Source organism: Oncorhynchus tshawytscha, linkage group LG26, assembly GCF_018296145.1.
Source record: "Oncorhynchus tshawytscha isolate Ot180627B linkage group LG26, Otsh_v2.0, whole genome shotgun sequence".
NCBI classification, from domain to species: Eukaryota; Metazoa; Chordata; class Actinopteri; order Salmoniformes; family Salmonidae; genus Oncorhynchus; species Oncorhynchus tshawytscha.
Genome location: NC_056454.1, coordinates 33208708 through 33230158, shown reverse-complemented (window position 1 = coordinate 33230158; position 21451 = coordinate 33208708). Strand labels below are relative to the sequence as shown.

At 46.4% G+C, this 21451-nt stretch overlaps 2 protein-coding genes and 1 pseudogene across 2 annotated transcripts in view; 1 reads left to right on the top strand and 2 right to left on the bottom strand.

The window, feature by feature from the left end:
- Window positions 1-21451, bottom strand: part of ccdc141 (coiled-coil domain containing 141) — a gene marked incomplete in the record, with an annotated part of 187019 nt that overhangs the window by 46296 nt on the left and 119272 nt on the right.
- trim35-12 (tripartite motif containing 35-12) lies at window positions 10701-14352 on the top strand. The gene is made up of 6 exons (XM_024433813.2): window positions 10701-11409; window positions 12122-12217; window positions 12660-12890; window positions 12973-12995; window positions 13079-13197; window positions 13407-14352. Exons 1-6 carry the CDS (start codon window positions 10882-10884, stop codon window positions 13964-13966), a joined length of 1557 nt encoding a protein of 518 aa, XP_024289581.2. The 5' UTR covers window positions 10701-10881; the 3' UTR covers window positions 13967-14352.
- On the bottom strand, window positions 14436-19702 carry LOC121838715 (annotated as a pseudogene).

Below are 21451 nucleotides of genomic sequence, written 5' to 3'. Positions count from 1 at the left end.
TCTAATCACTCCCTTCAGCCCTCAATAGTAGGACAGTTTGGGAATGCAATACACAATGGGAATTTGATATGGCGTATCAATGTTTGAGAGTCACATCTATGATTTAATTTGTAATTGTACTGATACTAATCTTAGTCCTGGGATGGAATATATACAGCCTCTAAATGCTTGGCTCAGCATCCCAGGTTCTGGAACTTTTTGCCACGGTCAACCTTTAGCGGTCTGAATCCCCAAAACAACCATGTTTCCTGCATACAGTTCACTGGACACAGCACGTCATTTCAATGTTGAAATGTGGGTAATATTTGGTTGAGATGTTGATCAATGTGATTTCAACCTTTATTCACCCACTCAAAGACAGCCAGAAGTTTGTTGAATTCCTAATGTGTTATCACTATGCTCTAAATCTTATAAAATGGATGAAATTATATTTTTTCCTCATCAATCTGCTCACAATACCCCATAATGACAAAGCGAAAACAGGTTTTAGCAAATGTATTAAACATACAAAACAAATACCCTATTTACATAAGTATTCATACACTTGCTATGAGACCTGAAATTGAGGTCAGGTGCATCCTGTTTCCATTGATCATCTTTTAGAAGTTTCTACAACTTGATTGGAGTCCACCTGTGGTAAATTCAATTGATTGGACATTATTTGGAAAGGCACACACCTGTTGATATAATGTCCTACAGTTAACAGTGCATGTCAGAGCAAAAACCAAGCCATGAGGTTGAAGGAATTGTCCGTAGAACGCTGAGACAGGATTGTGTCGAGGCACAGATAGGGTACCAAAACATTTCTTCAGCATTGAAGGTGCACTGTAAGATACAGTGGCCTCCATCATTCTTAAGTTTAGAACCACCAAGAATCTTCCTAGAGCTGGCCACCCAACCAAACTGAGCAATCAGGGGAGAAGAGCCTTGGTCACGGAGGTGACCAAGAACCTGATGGTCACTATGAATGAGCTCCAGTGTTCTTCTGTGGAGATGGGAGAACCTTTCAGAAGGACAACCATCTCTGAAGCACTCCACCAATAAGGTCTTCATGGTAGAGTGGCCAGACAGAAGCCACTCCTCAGTAAAAGGCACATGACAGCCAGCTTGGAGTTTGCTAAAAGACACCTAATGGACTCTGACCATGAGAAACAATATTATCTGGTCTGATGTAACCAAGATTGAACTCAACGTCAACAAAACGAAGGAGATGATCGTGGACTTCAGGAAACAGCAGAGGGAGCACCCCCCTTTCCACATCGACGGGACAGTAGTGGAGAAGGTGTCAGTGTACACATCACGGACAAACTGAAATGGTCCACCCACACAGACCGTGGTGAAGGAGGCTGAAGAAATGTGGCTTGTTACCTAAAACCCTCACAAACTTTTACAGATGCGCAATTAAGAGCATTCTGTCAGACTGTATCACAGCCTGGTACGGCAACTACACCGCCCTCAACCACATGGCTCTCCAGAGGATGGTGCGGTCTGCACAACACATCACCGGGGGCAAACTACCTGTCCTCCAGGAAACCTACAGCACCCGATGTCACAGGAAGGCCAAAAAGATCATCAAGGACAACAACCAGCTGAGCCACTGCCTGTTTACCCCATTACCATCCAGAAGGCGAGGTCAGTACAGGTGCATCAAAGCTGGGACCGATAGAAGCTGTTTTTCAATCTCAAGGCCATCAGACTGTTAAACAGCCATCACTAACACAGAGAGGCTGCTGCCTACATACATACTAAAATCATTGGCCACTTTAATAAATGGATCACTAGTCACTTTAAATAGTGCCACTTTAATCATGTTTACATATCTTACATTACTAATCTCATATGTGTATATACTGTATTTTATACCATCTGTTGCATCTTGCCTATGCAAGAGACTTGAATCCAACAAATAATTTTCTTAACTTGTTGACAAGTTAATAGGCTATTTACTTTATTGCAAAATGAATATTGAATTGTGTTTAGTTGTCAACAAATTCCAGTTTGTTTTCAAATAAAAAATGTATATGTTGGATTCACAAATCTTAAGTTAAAGAATAGGAGGAAATCTAATCAAACTTTAAATGCATTTTGAATGAAGTTTGATACTATCTTTTAACTTAGGTTTTTGGTTGACATTGAGACTTAAATCCAATATCAATGATTATTAAGAAGATTGCATTTGAAATCAACCACAGCTTAAATCCTTGGCCAATATTTATTGTCTATTTAAGCAATAACCCCTGAGGAGGTGTGTTGTATGGCCACTATACCACAGCTAACGGTTGTTCTTATGCACGACGCAATTTGGAGTGCCTGGACAAATCAAATCAAATCAAATTTTATTTGTCACATACACATGGTTAGCAGATGTTAATGCGAGTGTAGCGAAATGCTTGTGCTTCTAGTTCCGACAATGCAGTAATAACGAGCAAGTAATCTAACTAACAATTCCAAAAAAACTACTGTCTTATAACACAGTGTAAGGGGATAAAGAATATGTACATAAGGATATATGAATGAGTGATGGTACAGAGCAGCATAGGCAAGATACAGTAGATGATATCGAGTACAGTATATACATATGAGATAAGTATGTAAACCAAGTGGCATAGTTAAAGTGGCTAGTGATACATGTATTACATAAGGATGCAGTCGATGATGATATAGAGTACAGTATCAACGTATGCATATGAGATGAATAATGTAGGGTAAGTAACATTATATAAGGTAGCATTGTTTAAAGTGGCTAGTGATATATTTACATCATTTCCCATCAATTCCCATGATTAAAGTGGCTGGAGTAGAGTCAGTGTCATTGACAGTGTGTTGGCAGTAGCCACTCAATGTTAGTGGTGGCTGTTTAACAGTCTGATGGCCTTGAGATAGAAGCTGTTTTTCAGTCTCTCGGTCCCAGCTTTGATGCACCTGTACTGACCTCGCCTTCTGGATGACAGCGGGGTGAACAGGCAGTGGCTCGGGTGGTTGATGTCCTTGATGAACCTTATGGCCTTCCTGTAGCATCGGGTGGTGTAGGTGTCCTGGAGGGCAGGTAGTTTGCCCCCGGTGATGCGTTGTGCAGACCTCACTACCCTCTGGAGAGCCTTACGGTTGAGGGCGGTGCAGTTGCCATACCAGGCGGTGATACAGCCCGCCAGGATGCTCTCGATTGTGCATCTGTAGAAGTTTGTGAGTGCTTTTGGTGACAAGCCGGATTTCTTCAGCCTCCTGAGGTTGAAGAGGCGCTGCTGCGCCTTCCTCACGATGCTGTCTGTGTGAGTGGACCAATTCAGTTTGTCTGTGATGTGTATGCCGAGGAACTTAAAACTTGCTACCCTCTCCACTACTGTTCCATCGATGTGGATGGGGGGGTGTTCCCTCTGCTGTTTCCTGAAGTCCACAATCATCTCCTTAGTTTTGTTGACGTTGAGTGTGGGGTTATTTTCCTGACACCACACTCCGAGGGCCCTCACCTCCTCCCTGTAGGCCGTCTCGTCGTTGTTGGTAATCAAGCCTACCACTGTTGTGTCGTCCGCAAACTTGATGATTGAGTTGGAGGTGTGCGTGGCCACGCAGTCGTGGGTGAACAGGGAGTACAGGAGAGGCCTCAGAACGCACCCTTGTGGGGCCCCAGTGTTGAGGATCAGCGGGGAGGAGATGTTGTTGCCTACCCTCACCACCTGGGGGCGGCCCGTCAGGAAGTCCAGTACCCAGTTGCATAGGGCGGGGTCGAGACCCAGGGTCTCGAGCTTGATGACGAGCTTGGGGGGTACTATGGTGTTGAATGCCGAGCTGTAGTCGATGAACAGCATTCTCACATAGGTATTCCTCTTGTCCAGATGGGTTAGGGCAGTGTGCAGTGTGGTTGAGATTGCATCGTCTGTGGACCTATTTGGGCGGTAAGCAAATTGGAGTGGGTCTAGGGTGTCAGGTAGGGTGGAGGTGATATGGTCCTTGACTAGTCTCTCAAAGCACTTCATGATGACGGATGTGAGTGCTACGGGCGGTAGTCGTTTAGCTCAGTTACCTTAGCTTTCTTGGGAACAGGAACAATGGTGGCCCTCTTGAAGCATGTGGGAACAGCAGACTGGTATAGGGATTGATTGAATATGTCCGTAAACACACCGGCCAGCTGGTCTGCGCATGCTCTGAGGGCGCGGCTGGGGATGCCGTCTGGGCCTGCAGCCTTGCGAGGGTTAACACGTTTAAATGTCTTACTCACCTCGGCTGCAGTGAAGGAGAGACCACATGTTTTCATTGCAGGCCGTGTCAGTGGCACTGTATTGTCCTCAAAGCGGGCAAAAAAGTTATTTAGTCTGCCTGGGAGCAAGACATCCTGGTCCGTGACTGGGCTGGATTTCTTCCTGTAGTCCGTGATTGACTGTAGACCCTGCTACATGCCTCTTGTGTCTGAGCCGTTGAATTGAGATTCTACTTTGTCTCTGTACTGACGCTTAGCTTGTTTGATAGCCTTGCGGAGGGAATAGCTGCACTGTTTGTATTCAGTCATGTTACCAGACACCTTGCCCTGATTAAAAGCAGTGGTTCGCGCTTTCAGTTTCACACGAATGCTGCCATCAATCCACGGTTTCTGGTTAGGGAATGTTTTAATCGTTGCTATGGGAACGTCATCTTCAACGCACGTTCTAATGAACTCGCACACCGAATCAGCGTATTCGTCAATGTTGTTATCTGACGCAATACGAAACATCTCCCAGTCCACGTGATGGAAGCAGTCTTTGAGTGTGGAGTCAGCTTGGTCGGACCAGCGTTGGACAGACCTCAGCGTGGGAGCCTCTTGTTTTAGTTTCTGTCTGTAGGCAGGGATCAACAAAATGGAGTCATGGTCAGCTTTTCCGAAAGGGGGGCGGGGCAGGGCCTTATATGCGTCGCGGAAGTTAGAGTAACAATGATCCAAGGTCTTTCCACACCTGGTTGCGCAATCGATATGCTGATAAAATTTAGGGAGTCTTGTTTTCAGATTAGCCTTGTTAAAATCCCCAGCTAAAATGAATGCAGCCTCCGGATAAATCGTTTCCAGTTTGCAGAGTTAAATAAAGTTCGTTCAGAGCCATCGATGTGTCTGCTTGGGGGGGATATATACGGCTGTGATTATAATCGGAGAGAATTCTCTTGGTAGATAATGCGGTCTACATTTGATTGTGAGGAATTCTAAATCAGGTGAACAGAAGGATTTGAGTTCCTGTATGTTTCTTTCATCACACCATGTCACGTTAGTCATAAGGCATACGCCCCCGCCCCTCTTCTTACCAGAAAGATGTTTGTTTCTGTCGGCGCGATGCGTGGAGAAACCCGTTGGCTGCACCACCTCGAATAGCGTCTCTCCAGTGAGCCATGTTTCCGTGAAGCAGAGAACGTTACAGTCTCTGATGTCCCTCTGGAATGCTGCGGTCCAATTCATCCCAAACCATCTCAATTGGGTTGAAGTCGGGTGATTGTGGAGGCCAGGTCATCTGATGCAGCACTCCATCACTCTCCTTGGTCAAATAGCCCTTACACAGCTTGGAGGTGTGTTTTTGGGTCATTGTCCTGTTGAAAAACAAATGATAATCCCACTAAGAGCTAACCAGATATGATGGAGTGTTGCTGCAGAATGCTGTGGTAACCATGCTGGTTAAGTGTGCCTTGAATTCTAAATAAATCAGACAGTGTCAAAAGCAAAGCACCATCACACCACCTCCATGCTTCATGGTGGGAACCACACATGCGGCGATCACCCGTTCATGTACTCTGCGTTTCACAAAGACACAAATCTCAAATTTGGACTCACAGATTTCCAGTGGTGTAATGACCATTGCTCATGTTTCTTGGCCCAAGCAAGTCTCTTCTTATTAGTGTCCTTTTAATAGTGGTTTCTTTGCAGCAATTCGACCATTCATACAGCTATTACTAGCTTGCTCAACCTCTCTTTCGCATCGTCTGAGATCCCCAAATATTGGAAAGCTGCCGCGGTCATCCCCCTCTTCAAAGGGGAAGACACTCTAGACCCAAACTGCTACAGACCTATATCTATCCTACCCTGCCTTTCTAAGGTCTTCGAAAGCCAAGTTAACAAACAGATCACCGACCATGTCGAATCCCACCGTACCTTCTCCGCTATGCAATCTGGTTTCCGAGCTGGTCATGGGTGCTCCTCAGCCACGCTCAAGGTCCTAAACGATATCATAACCGCCATCAATGACTGCCTCGCCTGGTTCACCAACTACTTCTCTGACAGAGTTCAGTGTGTCAAATCAGAGGGCCTGTTGTCCGGACCTCTTGCAGTCTCCATGGGGGTGCCACAGGGTTCAACCCTCGGGCCGACTCTTTTCTCTGTATACATCAATGATGCCGCTCTTGCGGCTGGTGATTCTCTGATCCACCTCTACGCAGACGACATCATTCTGTATACTTCTGGCCCTTCTTTGGACACTGTTAACTAACCTCCAGGCGAGCTTCAATGCCATACAACTCTCCTTCTGTGGCCCCCAACTGCTCTTAAATGCAAGCAAAACTAAATGCATGCTCTTCAACCGATCGCTGCCCAAACCTACTCACCCGTCCAGCATCACTACTCTGGACGGTTCTGGCTTATAATATGTGGACAACTACAAATACCTAGGGGTCTGGTTAGACTGTAAACTCTCCTTCCAGACTCACATTAAGCATCTCCAATCCAAAATTAAATCTAGAATCGACTTCCTATTTCGCAAAAAAGTATCCTTCACTCATGCTGCCAAACATACGGCAATGTCATTTACAAAATAGCCTCCAACACTCTACTCAGACTGCATCCAATTTGCTATCACAGTGCCATCTGTTTTGTCACCAAGGCCCCATATACTACCCACCACTGTGACCTGTATGCTCTCTTTGGCTGGCCCTCACTTCATATCCGTTGCCAAACCCACTGGCTCCAGGTCATCTAAGTCTTTGCTAGGTAAAGCCCCACCTTATCTCAGCTCACTGGTCACCATAGCAGCACCCACCCACAGCACGCGCTCCATCAGGTATATTTCACTGGTCACCCCCAAAGCCAATTCCTTCGGCCACCTTTCCTTCCAGTTCTCTGCTGCCAATGACTGGAACAAACTGCAAAAATCATTGAAGCTGGAGACTCATATCTCCCTCACTAGCTTTAAGCACCAGCTGTCAGAGCAGCTCACAGATCACTGCACCTGTACATAGCCAATCTGTAAATAACCCATCCAACTACCTCATCACCATATTGTTATTTATTTTGCTCCTTTGCACCCCAGTACCGCTACTTGCTCACTCATCTTCTGCACATCTATCACCGCAGTGTTTAATTTGCCATACTGTAATAATTTTGCCACTCTGGCCTATTTATTGCCTCACCCCCCTTATCCTACCTCATTTGCACACACTGTATATAGACTTTCTCTACTGTATTATTGACTGTGTTTGTTTATTCCATGTCTAACTCTGTTTGTGTCGCAGTTGTAATTGAGAACTTGTTCTCAACTAGCCTACCTGGTTAAATAAAGGTGAAATAAAAAACAGTTGATGTTGAGATGTAACTGTTACTTTAACTCTGAAGCATTTATTTGGGCTGCAATCTGAGGTGCAGTTAACTCAGGGTCTTCCTTGCCTGTGGCGGTCCTCATGAGATCTAGTTTCGTCACAGCGCTTTATGGTTTTTGTGACTGCACTTTAAAAAAACTTTAAAAGATCTTGAAATATTTAGGATTGACTGACCTTCATGTCTTAAAGTACTGAAGGTCTGTCATTTCTCTTAGCTTTTTTGAGCTGTTCTTGTCATAATATGGACTTAGTCTTTTACCAAATCTTCTGTATACCACCCCTACCTTGTCACAACACAACTGATTGGCTCAAATGCATTAAGAAGGAAAGAAATTCCACAAAGACACACCTGTTAATTGAAATGCATTCCAGGTGACTACCTCATGAAGCTGGTAGAGAGAATGCCAAGAGCTTGCAAAGCTGTCATCAAGGCAAAGGGTGGCTACTTTGAAGAGTCCCAAATATAAAACATATTTTGATTTAACACTTTTTTTGGTTCATGATTCCATATGTGTTATTTCATACAGCTGAAGTTGGAAGTTTACATACACCTTAGCCAAATACATTTAAACTCAGTTTTTCACAATTCCTGACATTTAATCCTAGTAAAAATTGTCTTAGGTCAGTTGGGATCACCACTTTACCTCAAGAATGTGAAATGTCAGAATAATAGAAGAGGGATTTATTTTATTTCTTTCATTACATTCCCAGTGGGTCAGAAGTTTACATACACTCAATTAGTTTTTGGTAGCATTGCCTTTAAATTGTTTAACTAGGGTCAAACGTTTTGATTAGTCTTCCGCGAACTTCCCATAAGTTGGGTGAATTTTGTCCCATTCCTTCTGACAGAGCTGGTGTAACTGAGTCAGGTTTGTAGGCCTCCTTGCTCGCACACGCTTTTTCAGTTCTGCCCACACATTTTCTATGGGATTGATGTCAGGGCTTTGTGATGGCCATTCTAATACCTTGACTTTGATGTCCTTAAGCCATTTTGCCACAACTTTGGAAGTATGCTTGGGGTCATTGTCCATTTGGAAGACACATTTGCGACCAAGCTTTAAATTCCTGGCTGATGTCTTGAGATGTTGCTTCAATATATCCACATCATTTTCCTACCTCATGATGCAACTATTTTGTGAAGTGCACCAGTCCTCCTGCAGCAAAGCACCCCCACAACATGATGCTGCCACCCCCGTGCTTCACGGTTGGGATGGTGTTCTTCGGCTTGCAAGCCTCCCCCTTTTTCCTCCAAACATAACGATGGTCATTATGGCCAAACAGTTCTATTTTTGTTTCATAGGACCAGAGGACATTTCTCCAAAAAGTATGATCTTTGTCCCCATGTGCAGTAGTCTGGCTTTTTTGTGGCGGTTTTGGAGCACTGGCTTCTTCCTTGCTGAGCGGCCTTTCAGGTTATGTCGATATAGGACTCGTTTTACTTTGGATATAGATACTTTGTACCTGTTTCCTCCAGCATCTTCACAAGGTCCTTTGCTGTTGTTCTGGGATTGATTTGCACTTTTTGCACCAAAGTACGTTAATCTCTAAGAGAACACGTCTCTGTCCTGAGCGGTATGGTGGCTTCGTGGTCCCATGGTGTTTATACTTGCGTACTATTGTTTGTACAGATGAACGTGGTACTTTCAAGCATTTGGAAATTTCTCCCAAGGATTAACTGGACTTGTGCAGGTCTACAATTTGTTTTCTGAGGTCTTGGCTGATTTGGATTTTTCCAATGATATCAAGCAAAGAGACAATGAGTTTGAAGGTAGGCCTTTAAATATATCCACAGGTACACCTCCAATAGGCTAATTGACATCATTTGAGTCAATCAGAAGCTTCTGAAGCCATGAAATAATTTTCTGGAATTTTCCAAGCTGTTTAAAGGCACAGTCAACTTAGTGTATGTAAACTTCTGACCCACTGGAATTGTGATACAGTGAAATAACCTGTCTGTAAACAATTGTTGAAAAATGACTTGTGTCATGCACAAAAGTAGATGTCCTAACCGACTTGCCAAAACTATAGTTTGTTAACAAGAAATTTGTGGAGTGGTTGAAAAACTAGTTTTAATGACTCCAACCTAAGTGTACGTAAACTTCCGACTTCAACTGTAATTTTGATGTCTTCACTATTATTCTGCTCACTATTATTACTGCTGCTCCCGAGTGGCGCAGCGCTCTAAGTCACTGCATCTCAGTGCAAGAGGGCATCACTTATAGTCCCTAGATTCAATCCAGGCTGTATTTCATCCGGCTGTGATTGGGAGTCCCATAGGGTGGCACACAATTGACCCAGCGTATTCTGGGTTTGGCTGGGGTAGGTCATCATTGTAAATAAGAATTTGTTCCTAACTGACTTGCCTAGTTAAATAAAGGATGTAGAAAATAGTAACATAAATAAAAACCCTAGAATGAGTAGGTGTGTCCAAACTTTTGACTGGTACAGTATGTCTGTGTGTGTGTGTAGATTTTTGTTGTTGTTGTTGAACTATTACAAGTGGGGCACCACCCCTAACACCCTAATGGATTGGCAGCCACTGCATCTGACTTAATTTCAAAGGTACAAATTCAACATATTTTATACAACGCACTGGGCACACACTGGTTGACTCAACGTTGTTTCAATGTCATTTCAATGAAATTACAGTGAACCAACGTGGAATAGACGTTGAATTGACATCTGTGCCCAGTGGGAAGATTTGTCTGTTAAACATTTGTTACAGTGTTGACACAATCCCGTGGTTGAAATTTCACCCTCAAAACAACAGTTTACTTTGACTTTTTTCAAATCCAATGTATTTTCCATGTAGATTCCACGTCACATTACACTGACAAATTACTTTGGAACAAAGTTGATTCAACCAGTTTGTGGCCAGTTGGAGGCCTCCTAACCCTACTCCCACCGCAGCACCTGTTGCTCCAGGCTCTACCCACACATGACACTCATTTCTCAGAAACTGGCAGACTGACTCTGCCTGGGAGGTCAGTTGGGCTAGGCATAATAACTAATGACTAGTTTCTTAGAATCCTGTTGTGGGCAGGTACAGTATGTAGGAGGCCAGGGGACGTGATTTGGCTTTTAAAGACATTTTTCCCTTGGGGGGGCGGAGCAGGACCTGTTCTACAAGTCCAGGTCACCCATAGGATGTGATCTCATGTCCCTCATTTACTATGTTGTGTGTCCTTAGCTGTCAGTCCAGTGTCTGTTCCTGGATGTGAGAGAGCTGGCAGAGAGCTTTCCTCAGGAAAGAGTAGATGCTACAGCACTGCTGACAGATATTTCCTCCACTGAAAAGGGAATACACCACAGTAGTCTCTATCTACAGTGAAGGAGCCAGTCATGGCGCTGCGCCCACGGGCTTCCTCCCAGCCTGGGAAACCTTCGTTCTTACAGAGCCCCAAGGTGGTCATGGCTCTGCGGCCCAGGGCCGTGTCCTCTCACTCGGGCTCCATGCTGGAGGATGAGCTAACCTGCTCTGTGTGCTGCGAGATCTTCAGGGACCCTGTGGTGCTCAAGTGCACCCACAGCTTCTGCCGAGCCTGCCTGCAGCAGTTCTGGAACCAGAAGAAGGCGAGGCGCGAGTGTCCAGTGTGCCGCAGAAAGTGTTCCCTGACAGAGCCCACAGTGAGCCTGGCTCTGAAGAACGTGGCCGATACCTTCTTCAGGGAGCAGAGGATCCAGAGCGAGGCTGGCGGGGGGCCAGACAGAGGGGGCGTGAAGTCTGAGGCGAAGTGCCACACACACGGGGAGGTGCTGAAGCTGTTCTGCCAGGACGATGCCGAGGTGCTCTGCTGTGTGTGTCACACGTCTAAGAGGCACCAGGGCCACTGTGTGATCCCACTGGAGGAGGGGGCCCAGGAGCTCAAGGTTAGACTGGCTTGTCTTGTATCATTCAGTTTTGGATGGTTGTGTAACCCTGTCTTTTATGGTGTTGCAAATATTGTATTCTGTCAATCTTTTAATTTCAGTTTTTATTCAGATATACTACTTTATATTGACCATACTACCTTGAAAATGTATTCTTAATCCAGCTTGTTTTAGCAACAGTATAAAACTTGAAGCAGTACAGTCAGCAATCAAACATAACTATTGTGAAACATGATTGTTATTGATGTGCCAGATTTCACAGCAGTAACATTTCGAAAGGGAGCCAGAGCTATTGATACTGTATCTGCTAGTTGGATATTTTTTTTTTTAAATGCACATTGTAAGGTGATACGTGAATGCTTCCTTACACAGTTACACCGTATGCTAGTGCAAAGCACTGGCAGCAATTTTTCAACTAACCCTTACCTGGTGATACTTTTTAATTCTCGATTCAGAATAAACTTTTCTATTGTAAACGTCTGTGTGCAGTTGCAGACGGTACTCCAAAAACCATAGAATATGGTGTCACCCAAAAAATATCACCAAAATATCCTGATTACGGTTAAACAGCAGCCTATGCATGACCTCAGATGAGCTTTGGCTCTGCCATTGACGTTCATGTTTACATGGCTAGATTTGCTTGAGCTAAACCTTCAGACGCTCTTACACACTTTACAGTGGTATCTCTAAAAACGCCCCCCCTCTCCCTCAGGAAGAAATGAAGAAAGAATTGATCCCTCTGAAGAAGAGCCTCCGTGGCCTCTATGAAGCCAAGCAGGAGTGTGATGACACAACTGTGCACATCAAGGTATCAACAAACAGGGCGTCTGAAACCGTGGGACATCAGCAGATCCCAACACACTGACTGATGTTTAGTTCACACACTGTTAGTCTGTAAACAGTTGGAGGAATGCCTTTGAAAAAACAAACCCTTGAAAATATGGTCTTATAACTTGTACAGTATATCCTCATGTGGACAAAGCAGTCAATATGCTTTGTGCCTTGTATTTGAGCAAGCAGTACAAGTGCCTGGTGTTTGACCAAGCAATTTCCCCTTGAGGGATAATAAAGTTATTTTAAATTGATTGAGTTTATCTCAGAAATCATGTCTAGGTTGTAAGAGACTTCGTTGGCAATGGCTTGCCTACCAAAACAATGTTTTGACAAATGTCTGCAATTTGTGTGCCACTGTTCTAGAGTTATATATAAGATTGTATGTCTCCTATGACCCGTTTCTCCTGTTTGGCCAGAGCCAGACCCAGCAGACAGAGAATCACATCAGAGAGGAGTTTGAGCAGCTCAGGCAGTTCCTTCAGAATGAGGAGGAAGCCAGGATAGCTATTCTACAGGAGGAAGATGAGCAGAAGAGACATCTGGTGAGGAAGAAGACAGAGGGCATCACGGCAGACATCCTCACCCTCTCTCATGCCATCATCGCTATTGATAATGACATAGCCTCCAGTGATGCTCTTTTCCTCCAGGTAAGAAGAATAGGACCTTTTAGAAACCAGCAGTATGAACAGTACAAACAATTACAAAACACGTGTCTTGTTCCATTTTCAGAACTACAGAAACACAAAGAAGAGGTAAGTGTTTTGACTTGAGTACCTAATACCCTTATAATGTACCAAACTCCAACTCGAACTAAGTGTCTGTTATATTGTTGTAGAGCTGTGATACCTCAGAAGGGTCCAGAGGAGATCTCTGGTGCTATGATCAACGTGGCGAAGCATGTCAGCTCCCTCAAGTACAAGGTCTGGGAGAAGATGGTGGGGCTGGTGGAGTACAGTATGTATAGCAAGACTACAGTAGTCTGTTTATGCTCCAGTCTTTGGCTTGTTGGGTGTCTAGCTAGCTATAACTGCATTAACTAATGTTCTTGTGAACTTCTACTAACTCGTATAGATGTACGCTAATTAATTTATTACTAGATCCACAACTTGTAAATATTTTCTAAAACTGTTTCCATCACTAAAGCCCTTTTCTCCATCTCCCAGCTCCTGTGACTCTGGATCCTAACACGGCCTACTCCTGGCTCTCTCTGAACAAGGACCTGACCAGTGTGACCAACAGTGGTCATGTGCAGGTGCTCCCAGACAACCCAGAGCGTTTTGACCACTTCGTGTTCGTCCTGGGCTCTGAGGGCTTCACCACCGGCTGCCACGCCTGGGAGGTTGAGGTGGGGGACAAGGACGACTGGATGCTGGGTGTGGTCAAGGAGTCCATTAACAGGAAGGGACGGATCTCAGGCTGCCCTGAGGGTGGCTTGTGGATGATCTCCCACTGCGAGGGTGAGTATATGGCCGTGACCCGGCCACGCACCCCTCTCAAACTGACAGGGGAGCTGAAGAGGGTCAGGGTACAGCTGGACTACGAGTCTGGGGAGGTGACCTTCTCCAACCCTGTTAATATGATGTCCATCTACACCTTCAATGATTTCTTCACTGAGAGGATGTTCCCCTTCTTCTGCCCTGGAGCCAACATCAACGGCAACAACCCCGGCCCGCTGAAGATCTGCCCGGTCAAAGTGGCTGTGTGGAACAGCGCCACCTGGTGATGAGGAGGGGTTCTGATGGCACCATTCAAAGAGAGTGGTAGCTGTACATCCAAGGCACATATCCAGCCTCAAGACACATAAGTAATGTAGTAGTGAAATGTTTGGCACGGTGTGTGTGGAAAACATTTTGTAAGATCTTTTAGAGATTTTTTTGATTGCCTTTTGACTTTATCGATAGAAGAAATTAGATCCTGATTATTACCGAAAGACTTCATTTGACATGGGCTTTTTTGCCATGTTACGGAATGTGTAGTAAAGAGCACGTGTGAGATGAATGAAGATATTCAATACGACACAATGAATATTACAATTCCTGTATATAAAAGCCCCAAAAGGTTGTTTTTTTCCCTTCTCAATTGAATAAACTTTGGGGGGGAACCACTTGATTTTACTCATGTTTATTTGATAGGTATTTATAGAACGATTATAAAATATTGTGTTCTCCAGTATTCAGTACAATCCAGTGAGTTTACCAGGGCATGACTTTTCCCTCATAGTCCAGGAAGACCCCAGTCTGTTTCTCAGTAAGGGAGTCCATCACGCTCAGGAGTCCTTTCTCACTCTCTGGAGCATCGATCGCCCCCTGGTGGTCATAGTAAACACATACATGGTCGGCCTCTGTGGCAGTAGTGGTATTAGACTTATATTGGGCCATGACTAATCAAAGCCTTTCAAATTTTGTCTTGACCCCACCAGATAATCACTACCACTATTGGGTTCTGACTCCTGCTCCTGATGGACTACTGGGACAACGCTGCTCTAAGGTGCTTAAACATAGTTCATTACATCTTTTCCCACCCTGAGGTCAATGCGCTCAATAGAAGCACCCTGCCAGTCAGACTCACCCCTTCTCCACCCTGCCAGTCAGACTCACCCCCTCTCCACCCTGCCAGTCAGACTCACCCCTTCTCCACCCTGCCAGTCAGACTCACCCCCTCTCCACCCTGCCAGTCAGACTCACCCCCTCTCCACCCTGCCAGTCAGACTCGCCCCCTCTCCACCCTGCCAGTCAGACTCACCCCTTCTCCACCCTGCCAGTCAGACTCACCCCCTCTCCACCCTGCCAGTCAGACTCGCCCCCTCTCCACCCTGCCAGTCAGACTCGCCCCCTCTCCACCCTGCCAGTCAGACTCACCCCCTCTCCACCCTGCCAGTCAGACTCGCCCCCTCCCACCCTGCCAGTCAGACTCGCCCCCTCTCCACCCTGCCAGTCAGACTCACCCCTTCTCCACCCTGCCAGTCAGACTCGCCCCCTCTCCACCCTGCCAGTCAGACTCGCCCCCTCTCCACCCTGCCAGTCAGACTCGCCCCGTCTCCACCCTGCCAGTCAGACTCGCCCCTTCTCCACCCTGCCAGTCAGACTCGCCCCTTCTCCACCCTGCCAGTCAGACTCGCCCCTTCTCCACCCATGTCAGTGCGGACCCAGCCCGGGTACAGGACCGCAAACAGGATCTCATTCTTCCTGAACTGCTCTGTAGCGCAGAGCGTCAGCATGTTCAGACCAGCCTGAGAGGAGAGGAAAGAGAGAAGGGAGGGAGGCTGTTAAAGAGGAGAGGATACAGGAGAATAGATTGGATGTAGAGCCATGACTATGGAATGAATGAAAAGGTTTCAAACTCATCAGACACATGACATGTATTCCATTCCAGCCATTACAAAGAGCCCGTCTGCCAATTTAAATTGACACCAGCCTCCACTGACATGGCTGGGCTATCCCGACAGGGAATATAATGTGATGGGAGAGGATGTGTTATGACAGGCAGGGTAACAGGTCTATTTACTTTGCTGATGCCATAGGGAAGAAAGAACACATCTCCTTGATGGTTGCCATGGAGGCCACCATGCTGGAAATGCTGACCACAGCTGGCTTATTGAAGGACAATCCTGGTTTCCCACTGGCTGTGGCTGCTGACTGCAGATAGGGCAGAAACTCCTTAGGAGGGTGACGGAGGGAGACAGAGAAAACAAAAATGATGAATCATTCTTCAGTATTCTGCACCTTTTGTTTGCCGACATTAAGAAAAACAAATACATTTTGAATGTCCTCTAAAACGTATCTGTATGTGTGTTTTTCTGGGTCTCTGCCCTTAACTTAATGACGTCCATAGGGCCCAGGATGTTGGTGTTGAATGCAGCCTGTATTTCCTGGGTACTTGTGGTCTGCATGGTTCTGTGAGTCAGCATCCCTGTGTTGTTTACCAGCAGGTTGAGCCCAGCCTTCCCCACCAGACTGCCCACCTGGCTGACTCCTTAATGCTGCAGGGGTCTGTGAGTCAGCATCCCTGTGTTGTTTACCAGCAGGTTGAGCCCAGCCTTCCCCACCAGACTGCCCACCTGGCTGACTCCTTAATGCTGCAGGGGTCTGTGAGTCAGCATCCCTGTGTTGTTTACCAGCAGGTTGAGCCCAGCCTTCCCCACCAGACTGCCCACCTGGCTGACTCCTTAATGCTGCAGGGGTCTGTGAGTCAGCACCCCTGTGTTGTTTACCAGCAGGTTGAGCCCAGCCTTCCCCACCAGACTGCCCACCTGGCTGACTCCTTAATGCTGCAGGGGTCTGTGAGTCAGCACCCCTGTGTTGTTTACCAGCAGGTTGAGCCCAGCCTTCCCCACCAGACTGCCCACCTGGCTGACTCCTTAATGCTGCAGGGGTCTGTGAGTCAGCACCCTGTGTTGTTTACCAGCAGGTTGAGCCCAGCCTTCCCCACCAGACTGCCCACCTGGCTGACTCCTTAATGCTGCAGGGGTCTGTGAGTCAGCACCCCTGTGTTGTTTACCAGCAGGTTGAGCCCAGCCTTCCCCACCAGACTGCCCACCTGGCTGACTCCTTAATGCTGCAGGGGTCTGCGGCGTCTGACAGACACAGAGGAGAAAAAGTCTGTCAGTCAACCGCTAGACTAAACCCAGATCTGTTTGTGCTGTCTTACCACCCCTAACTGTAATTGTCCTGAAAGCACAAACAGATCTGGGGCTAGTCAACCCCAGTATCCAGTCTAACATCCCAGCTGGCCAGCTCAGAGTAACCTGGCACTCTGCCATGTGATTCATACAGTACAGGCTATACAAGTGCATGCTGTGACTGGTGAGATTTACAACAGTGCCATTAATAGGCTCAATAATCCTAGTGCTAGAGCGTGAAGAAACAGAAGAATGGAACAGAGGGAGTACTCACCTAGACGGACGACAGTGATGACATTGGGGTGCTTCTTTGCCAGGTCTCGCAGACCCTTAAACACAAAGGACAGACACATTGTTGGTTAGACACAGAACATACATCTCCAGGAAGGCTTTATTTTCTATCTTTGTTCAGTAGAGTTTTCCTTATTCAGTGGAGTTTGCCTTCAAGCAGAGCCATGTATTTAGAGAGTTGGGCCATTAAGGTTTGTGCATTATGATGCATTTACATGACACTATTTCAACATTCATTAACAAAATATGGGGAATATTTAATAATCACCATTGCACTGCACACTGCCCTATCCCATCTGGACAAGAGGAATACCTACCTAAGAATGCTGTTCATTGACTATAGCTCAGCCTTCAATACCATAGTACCCTCCAAGCTCATCATTAAGCTTGGGGCCCTGGTCTGAACCCCACCCTGTGCAACTGGTTCCTGGACTTCCTGACGGGCTGCCCCCAGGTGGGGAAGTTAGGAAATCTTCACTTCACTGATCTTCAACACAGGGGCCCCACAAGGGTGTGTGGTCAGCTCCCTCCTGTACTCCCTGTTCACCCATTAGTGCGTGGACAATCACGCCTCCAACTCAATCATCAAGTTTGCAGACCACACAACATTAGAAGGTCTGATTACCAACATGGAGGAGGTGAGGGCCCTGGCAGAGTGGTGTCAGGAAAATAATCTCTCCCTCAACGTCAACAAAACAGCAGAGGGAGCACGCCCCTATCCACATCGATGGGATCGCAGTGGAGAAGGTGGAAAGCTTCAAGATCCTCGCCATACACATCACTGACAATCTGAAATGGTCCACCCACACAGACAGTGTGGTGAAGAAAGTGCAATAGAACCTCTTCAACCTCAGGAGGCTGAAGAAATTAATCTTGGCCCCTAAGACCCTCACAAACTTTTAAAGATGCATAATTATTTGGCTGTATCACCGCCTGGTATGGCAACTGCACCACCAGCAACTGCAGGGCTCTCCAGAGGGTGGTGTGGTCTGCCCAACACATCACTGGGGGCACACTGCCTGTCCTCCAGGACACCTACAGCACCGATGTCACAGGAAGGCCAAAAAGATCATCAAGGACAACAACCACCCGAGCCACTGCCTGTTCACCCTGCTATCATCCAGCAGGAGAGGTCAGTACAGGTGCATCAAAGCTGGGACCGAGAGACTTCTATCTCAAGGCCATCAGACTGTTAAATAGCCATCACTAGCCGGCTACCACCCGGTTACTCAACCCTGCACCTTAGAGGCTGCTGCCCTATATACATAGACATGGAATCACTGGCCACTTTAATAATGTTTACATACTGCTTTACTTATCTCATATATATACTGTATTCTATTCTACTGTATTTTAGTCAATGCCACTACAACATTGCTCATCCTGATATTTATATATTTCTTAATTTGATTATTTTACTTTTAGATGTGTGTGTATTGTTGTGAATTGTTAGATTTTACTGCACTGTTGGAGCTAGAAACACAAGCATTTTGCTACACCCACAATAACATCTGCTAAATATACTGTATGTATGTGACCAATAACATTTGATTTGATTTAAATAAGGCTATGTAACTGAATGTCTAGAATTAAAACAAAATACAACATTCTAAAAGTTGACCCAACTCTCTAAATACATGGCTCTACCCTCAAGAACATCATGGAATAATGAACACTCCAATCTCCCCTCTCTGCTCCAGTAGCAGCAGCTCTGCTCTCACCTCAGCTCTCAGCCCGTCTAGGTCTCGGCAGCAGGCTAATAACTGGCGGACCGGCCAGGGAGACTCCACCATCTGTTAACCATCTCCAAACCCAGGCCTCGGTTGGCCCCCGTGATCAGGACGCTGCATGCTTCAGCTGCCATTTCTTCTCGTTTTAGTCTCTGCCGCGACCTGGAGTGTGTGACTGTTCGGCCTTCTCACCCCATTTATAACGTCAATTATTTTCATTGAGTGTTTATTCTGTAGCCTCACCACACCCAGTCTACATTAGATTGTGTATATGAGGTAGTATGCTGAGGTGTGTGTGTGTGTGTGTGTGTGTGTGTGTATGTGTGTGTGTGTGTGTGTGTGTGTGTGTGTGCGTGCCATGGGCAGAAGGGGTTGTGTATGGGAAATTAAGGACGTTAATACCATACCTGATGGTTGCAAATGAAATAGAACCCACTGGGCACTCCCTGGTTGAATCAACATTCTTTCCACGTCATTTCAATGAAATGACGTTGAACCAGCGTGAAATAGACATTGAATTGAGTCTGTGCCCAGTGGGCAGTTACATCATGTGAACTGTGATGAGGGCTAAGCCAACAGTAGGCATGGGGACACAACCTGCAGCTAAAAGCTGTGTGTCCATTGAACAATAGAAGATGAATGAGGTAATGTAAACAACTCAGCTTTGGGAGCAGAAGGTGGATCAGATTCAGGGAGCTGATGAGAGGATGCTTCCCACTGCCTGGACAAACCGTCTCCTGAGTGGCGCAACAGTCTAAGGCACTGCATCTCAGTGCTAGAGGCGTTACTACAGACCCTGGTTTGATCCAGGGCTGTATCACAACCGACCGTGATCGGGAGTCCCAAAGGGCAGCGCACAATGGGCCCAGCGTCGTCCGGGTTAGGGAGGGTTTGGCCCAGCGTCGTCCGGGTTAGGGGAGGGTTTGGCCCAGCGTCGTCCGGGTTAGGGGAGGGTTTGGCCCAGCGTCGTCCGGGTTAGGGGAGGGTTTGGCCCAGCGTCGTCCGGGTTAGGGAGGGTTTGGCCCAGCGTCGTCCGGGTTAGAGGAGGGTTTGGCCCAGCGTCGTCCGGGTTAGGGAGGTTTTGGCCCAGCGTCGTCCGGGTTAGGGAGGTTTTGGCCCAGCGTCGTCCGGGTCAGGGGAGGGTTTGGCCCAGCGTCGTCCGGGTCAGGGGAGGGTTTGGCCCAGCGTCGTCCGGGTCAGGGGAGGGTTTGGCCCAGCGTCGTCCGGGTCAGGGGAGGGTTTGGCCCAGCGTCGTCCGGGTCAGGGGAGGGTTTGGCCCAGCGTCGTCCGGGTCAGGGGAGGGTTTGGCCCAGCGTCGTCCGGGTCAGGGGAGGGTTTGGCCCAGCGTCGTCCAGGTTAGGGGAGGGTTTGGCCCAGCGTCGTCCGGGTTAGGGGAGGGTTTGGCCGGGGTAGGCTGTTATTGTAAATAAGAATGTGTTCTTAACTGACTTGCCTAGTTTAAAAAAAGGTTAAATAAAAAGTGGAAAGCACTTGGGCCAGCAGTGTGGTTCTTAGAGGGAGGTGAACGACTCATGATGATGCTGCTCATGGGAGGTGATATGGCTGATTTCCCTCTCAGTGACACCCTTAATCATCCGACTACTGCCACACACACAATAACAGGGATTTATTGTGTTAGAGGGTAGTGTGTGTTTCCTTGCAGGAGTAATCTAATCTATTGAGTCATTAATAACAACTGTATATTTGTTTGTGAGTGTGTGAGTAGGTTAGAGTATAATAGTAGAGGCAGTGGGTTTCTGTGAGAGTAGGACTGAATGTGAACCAGTGTGATAAATGGAAAGTGAAGGAACCCGAATACATATAATGGTGGTCTATTTAAGCACTAAGGCCCGAGGAGGTGTGGTATATGGCCAATACACCACGGCTAAGGGCTTTTCTTAAGCACGACGAAAAGCGGAGTGCCTGGGCACAGTCCTTAGCCGTGGTGTATTGGCCATATACCACAAACCTCCGAGGTGCCTTATTGCTATTATAAACTGGTTACCAACGTAATTAGAGCAGTAAAAATAAATGTTTTGTCATATCCATGCTATACGGTCTGTTATACCATGGCTGTCAGCCAATCAGCATTCAGGGCCCGAGCCACCCTGTTTATAATTATATACAGTGGGGAGAACAAGTATTTGATACACTGCCGATTTTGCAGGTTTTCCACCTGTGTGGACAGGTGTCTTTTATACAGGTAATGAGTTCAAACAGGTGCAGTTAATACAGGTAATGAGTAGAGAACAGGAGGGATTCTTAAAGAAAAACGAACAGGTCTGTGAGAGCCGGAATTCTTACTGGTTGGTAGGTGATCAAATACTTATGTCATGCAATAAAATGCAAATTAATGACTTAAAAATCATACAATGTGATTTTCAGGATTTAAAAAAAAAATTATGTCTCTCACAGTTGAAGTGTACCTATGATAAAAATGACAGACCTCTACATGCTTTGTAAGTAGGAAAACCTGCAAAATCGACAGTGTATCAAATACTTGTTCTCCCCACTGTATATGTTCTGTATGTTTATAAAACTGTATCGCTGAAGTTCAGCGTTACATCAC

Excerpts from the sequence above, each read along its gene's own strand:
- trim35-12 (XM_024433813.2), top strand. The coding sequence starts at position 10,882 with ATGGCGCTGCGCCCACGGGCTTCCTCCCAGCCTGGGAAACCTTCGTTC. Across the intron at positions 11,410-12,121 it reads AGGGGGCCCAGGAGCTCAAG|GAAGAAATGAAGAAAGAATT; the intron begins GTTAGACTGGCT and ends CCTCTCCCTCAG. Across the intron at positions 12,891-12,972 it reads GTGATGCTCTTTTCCTCCAG|AACTACAGAAACACAAAGAA; the intron begins GTAAGAAGAATA and ends TTCCATTTTCAG.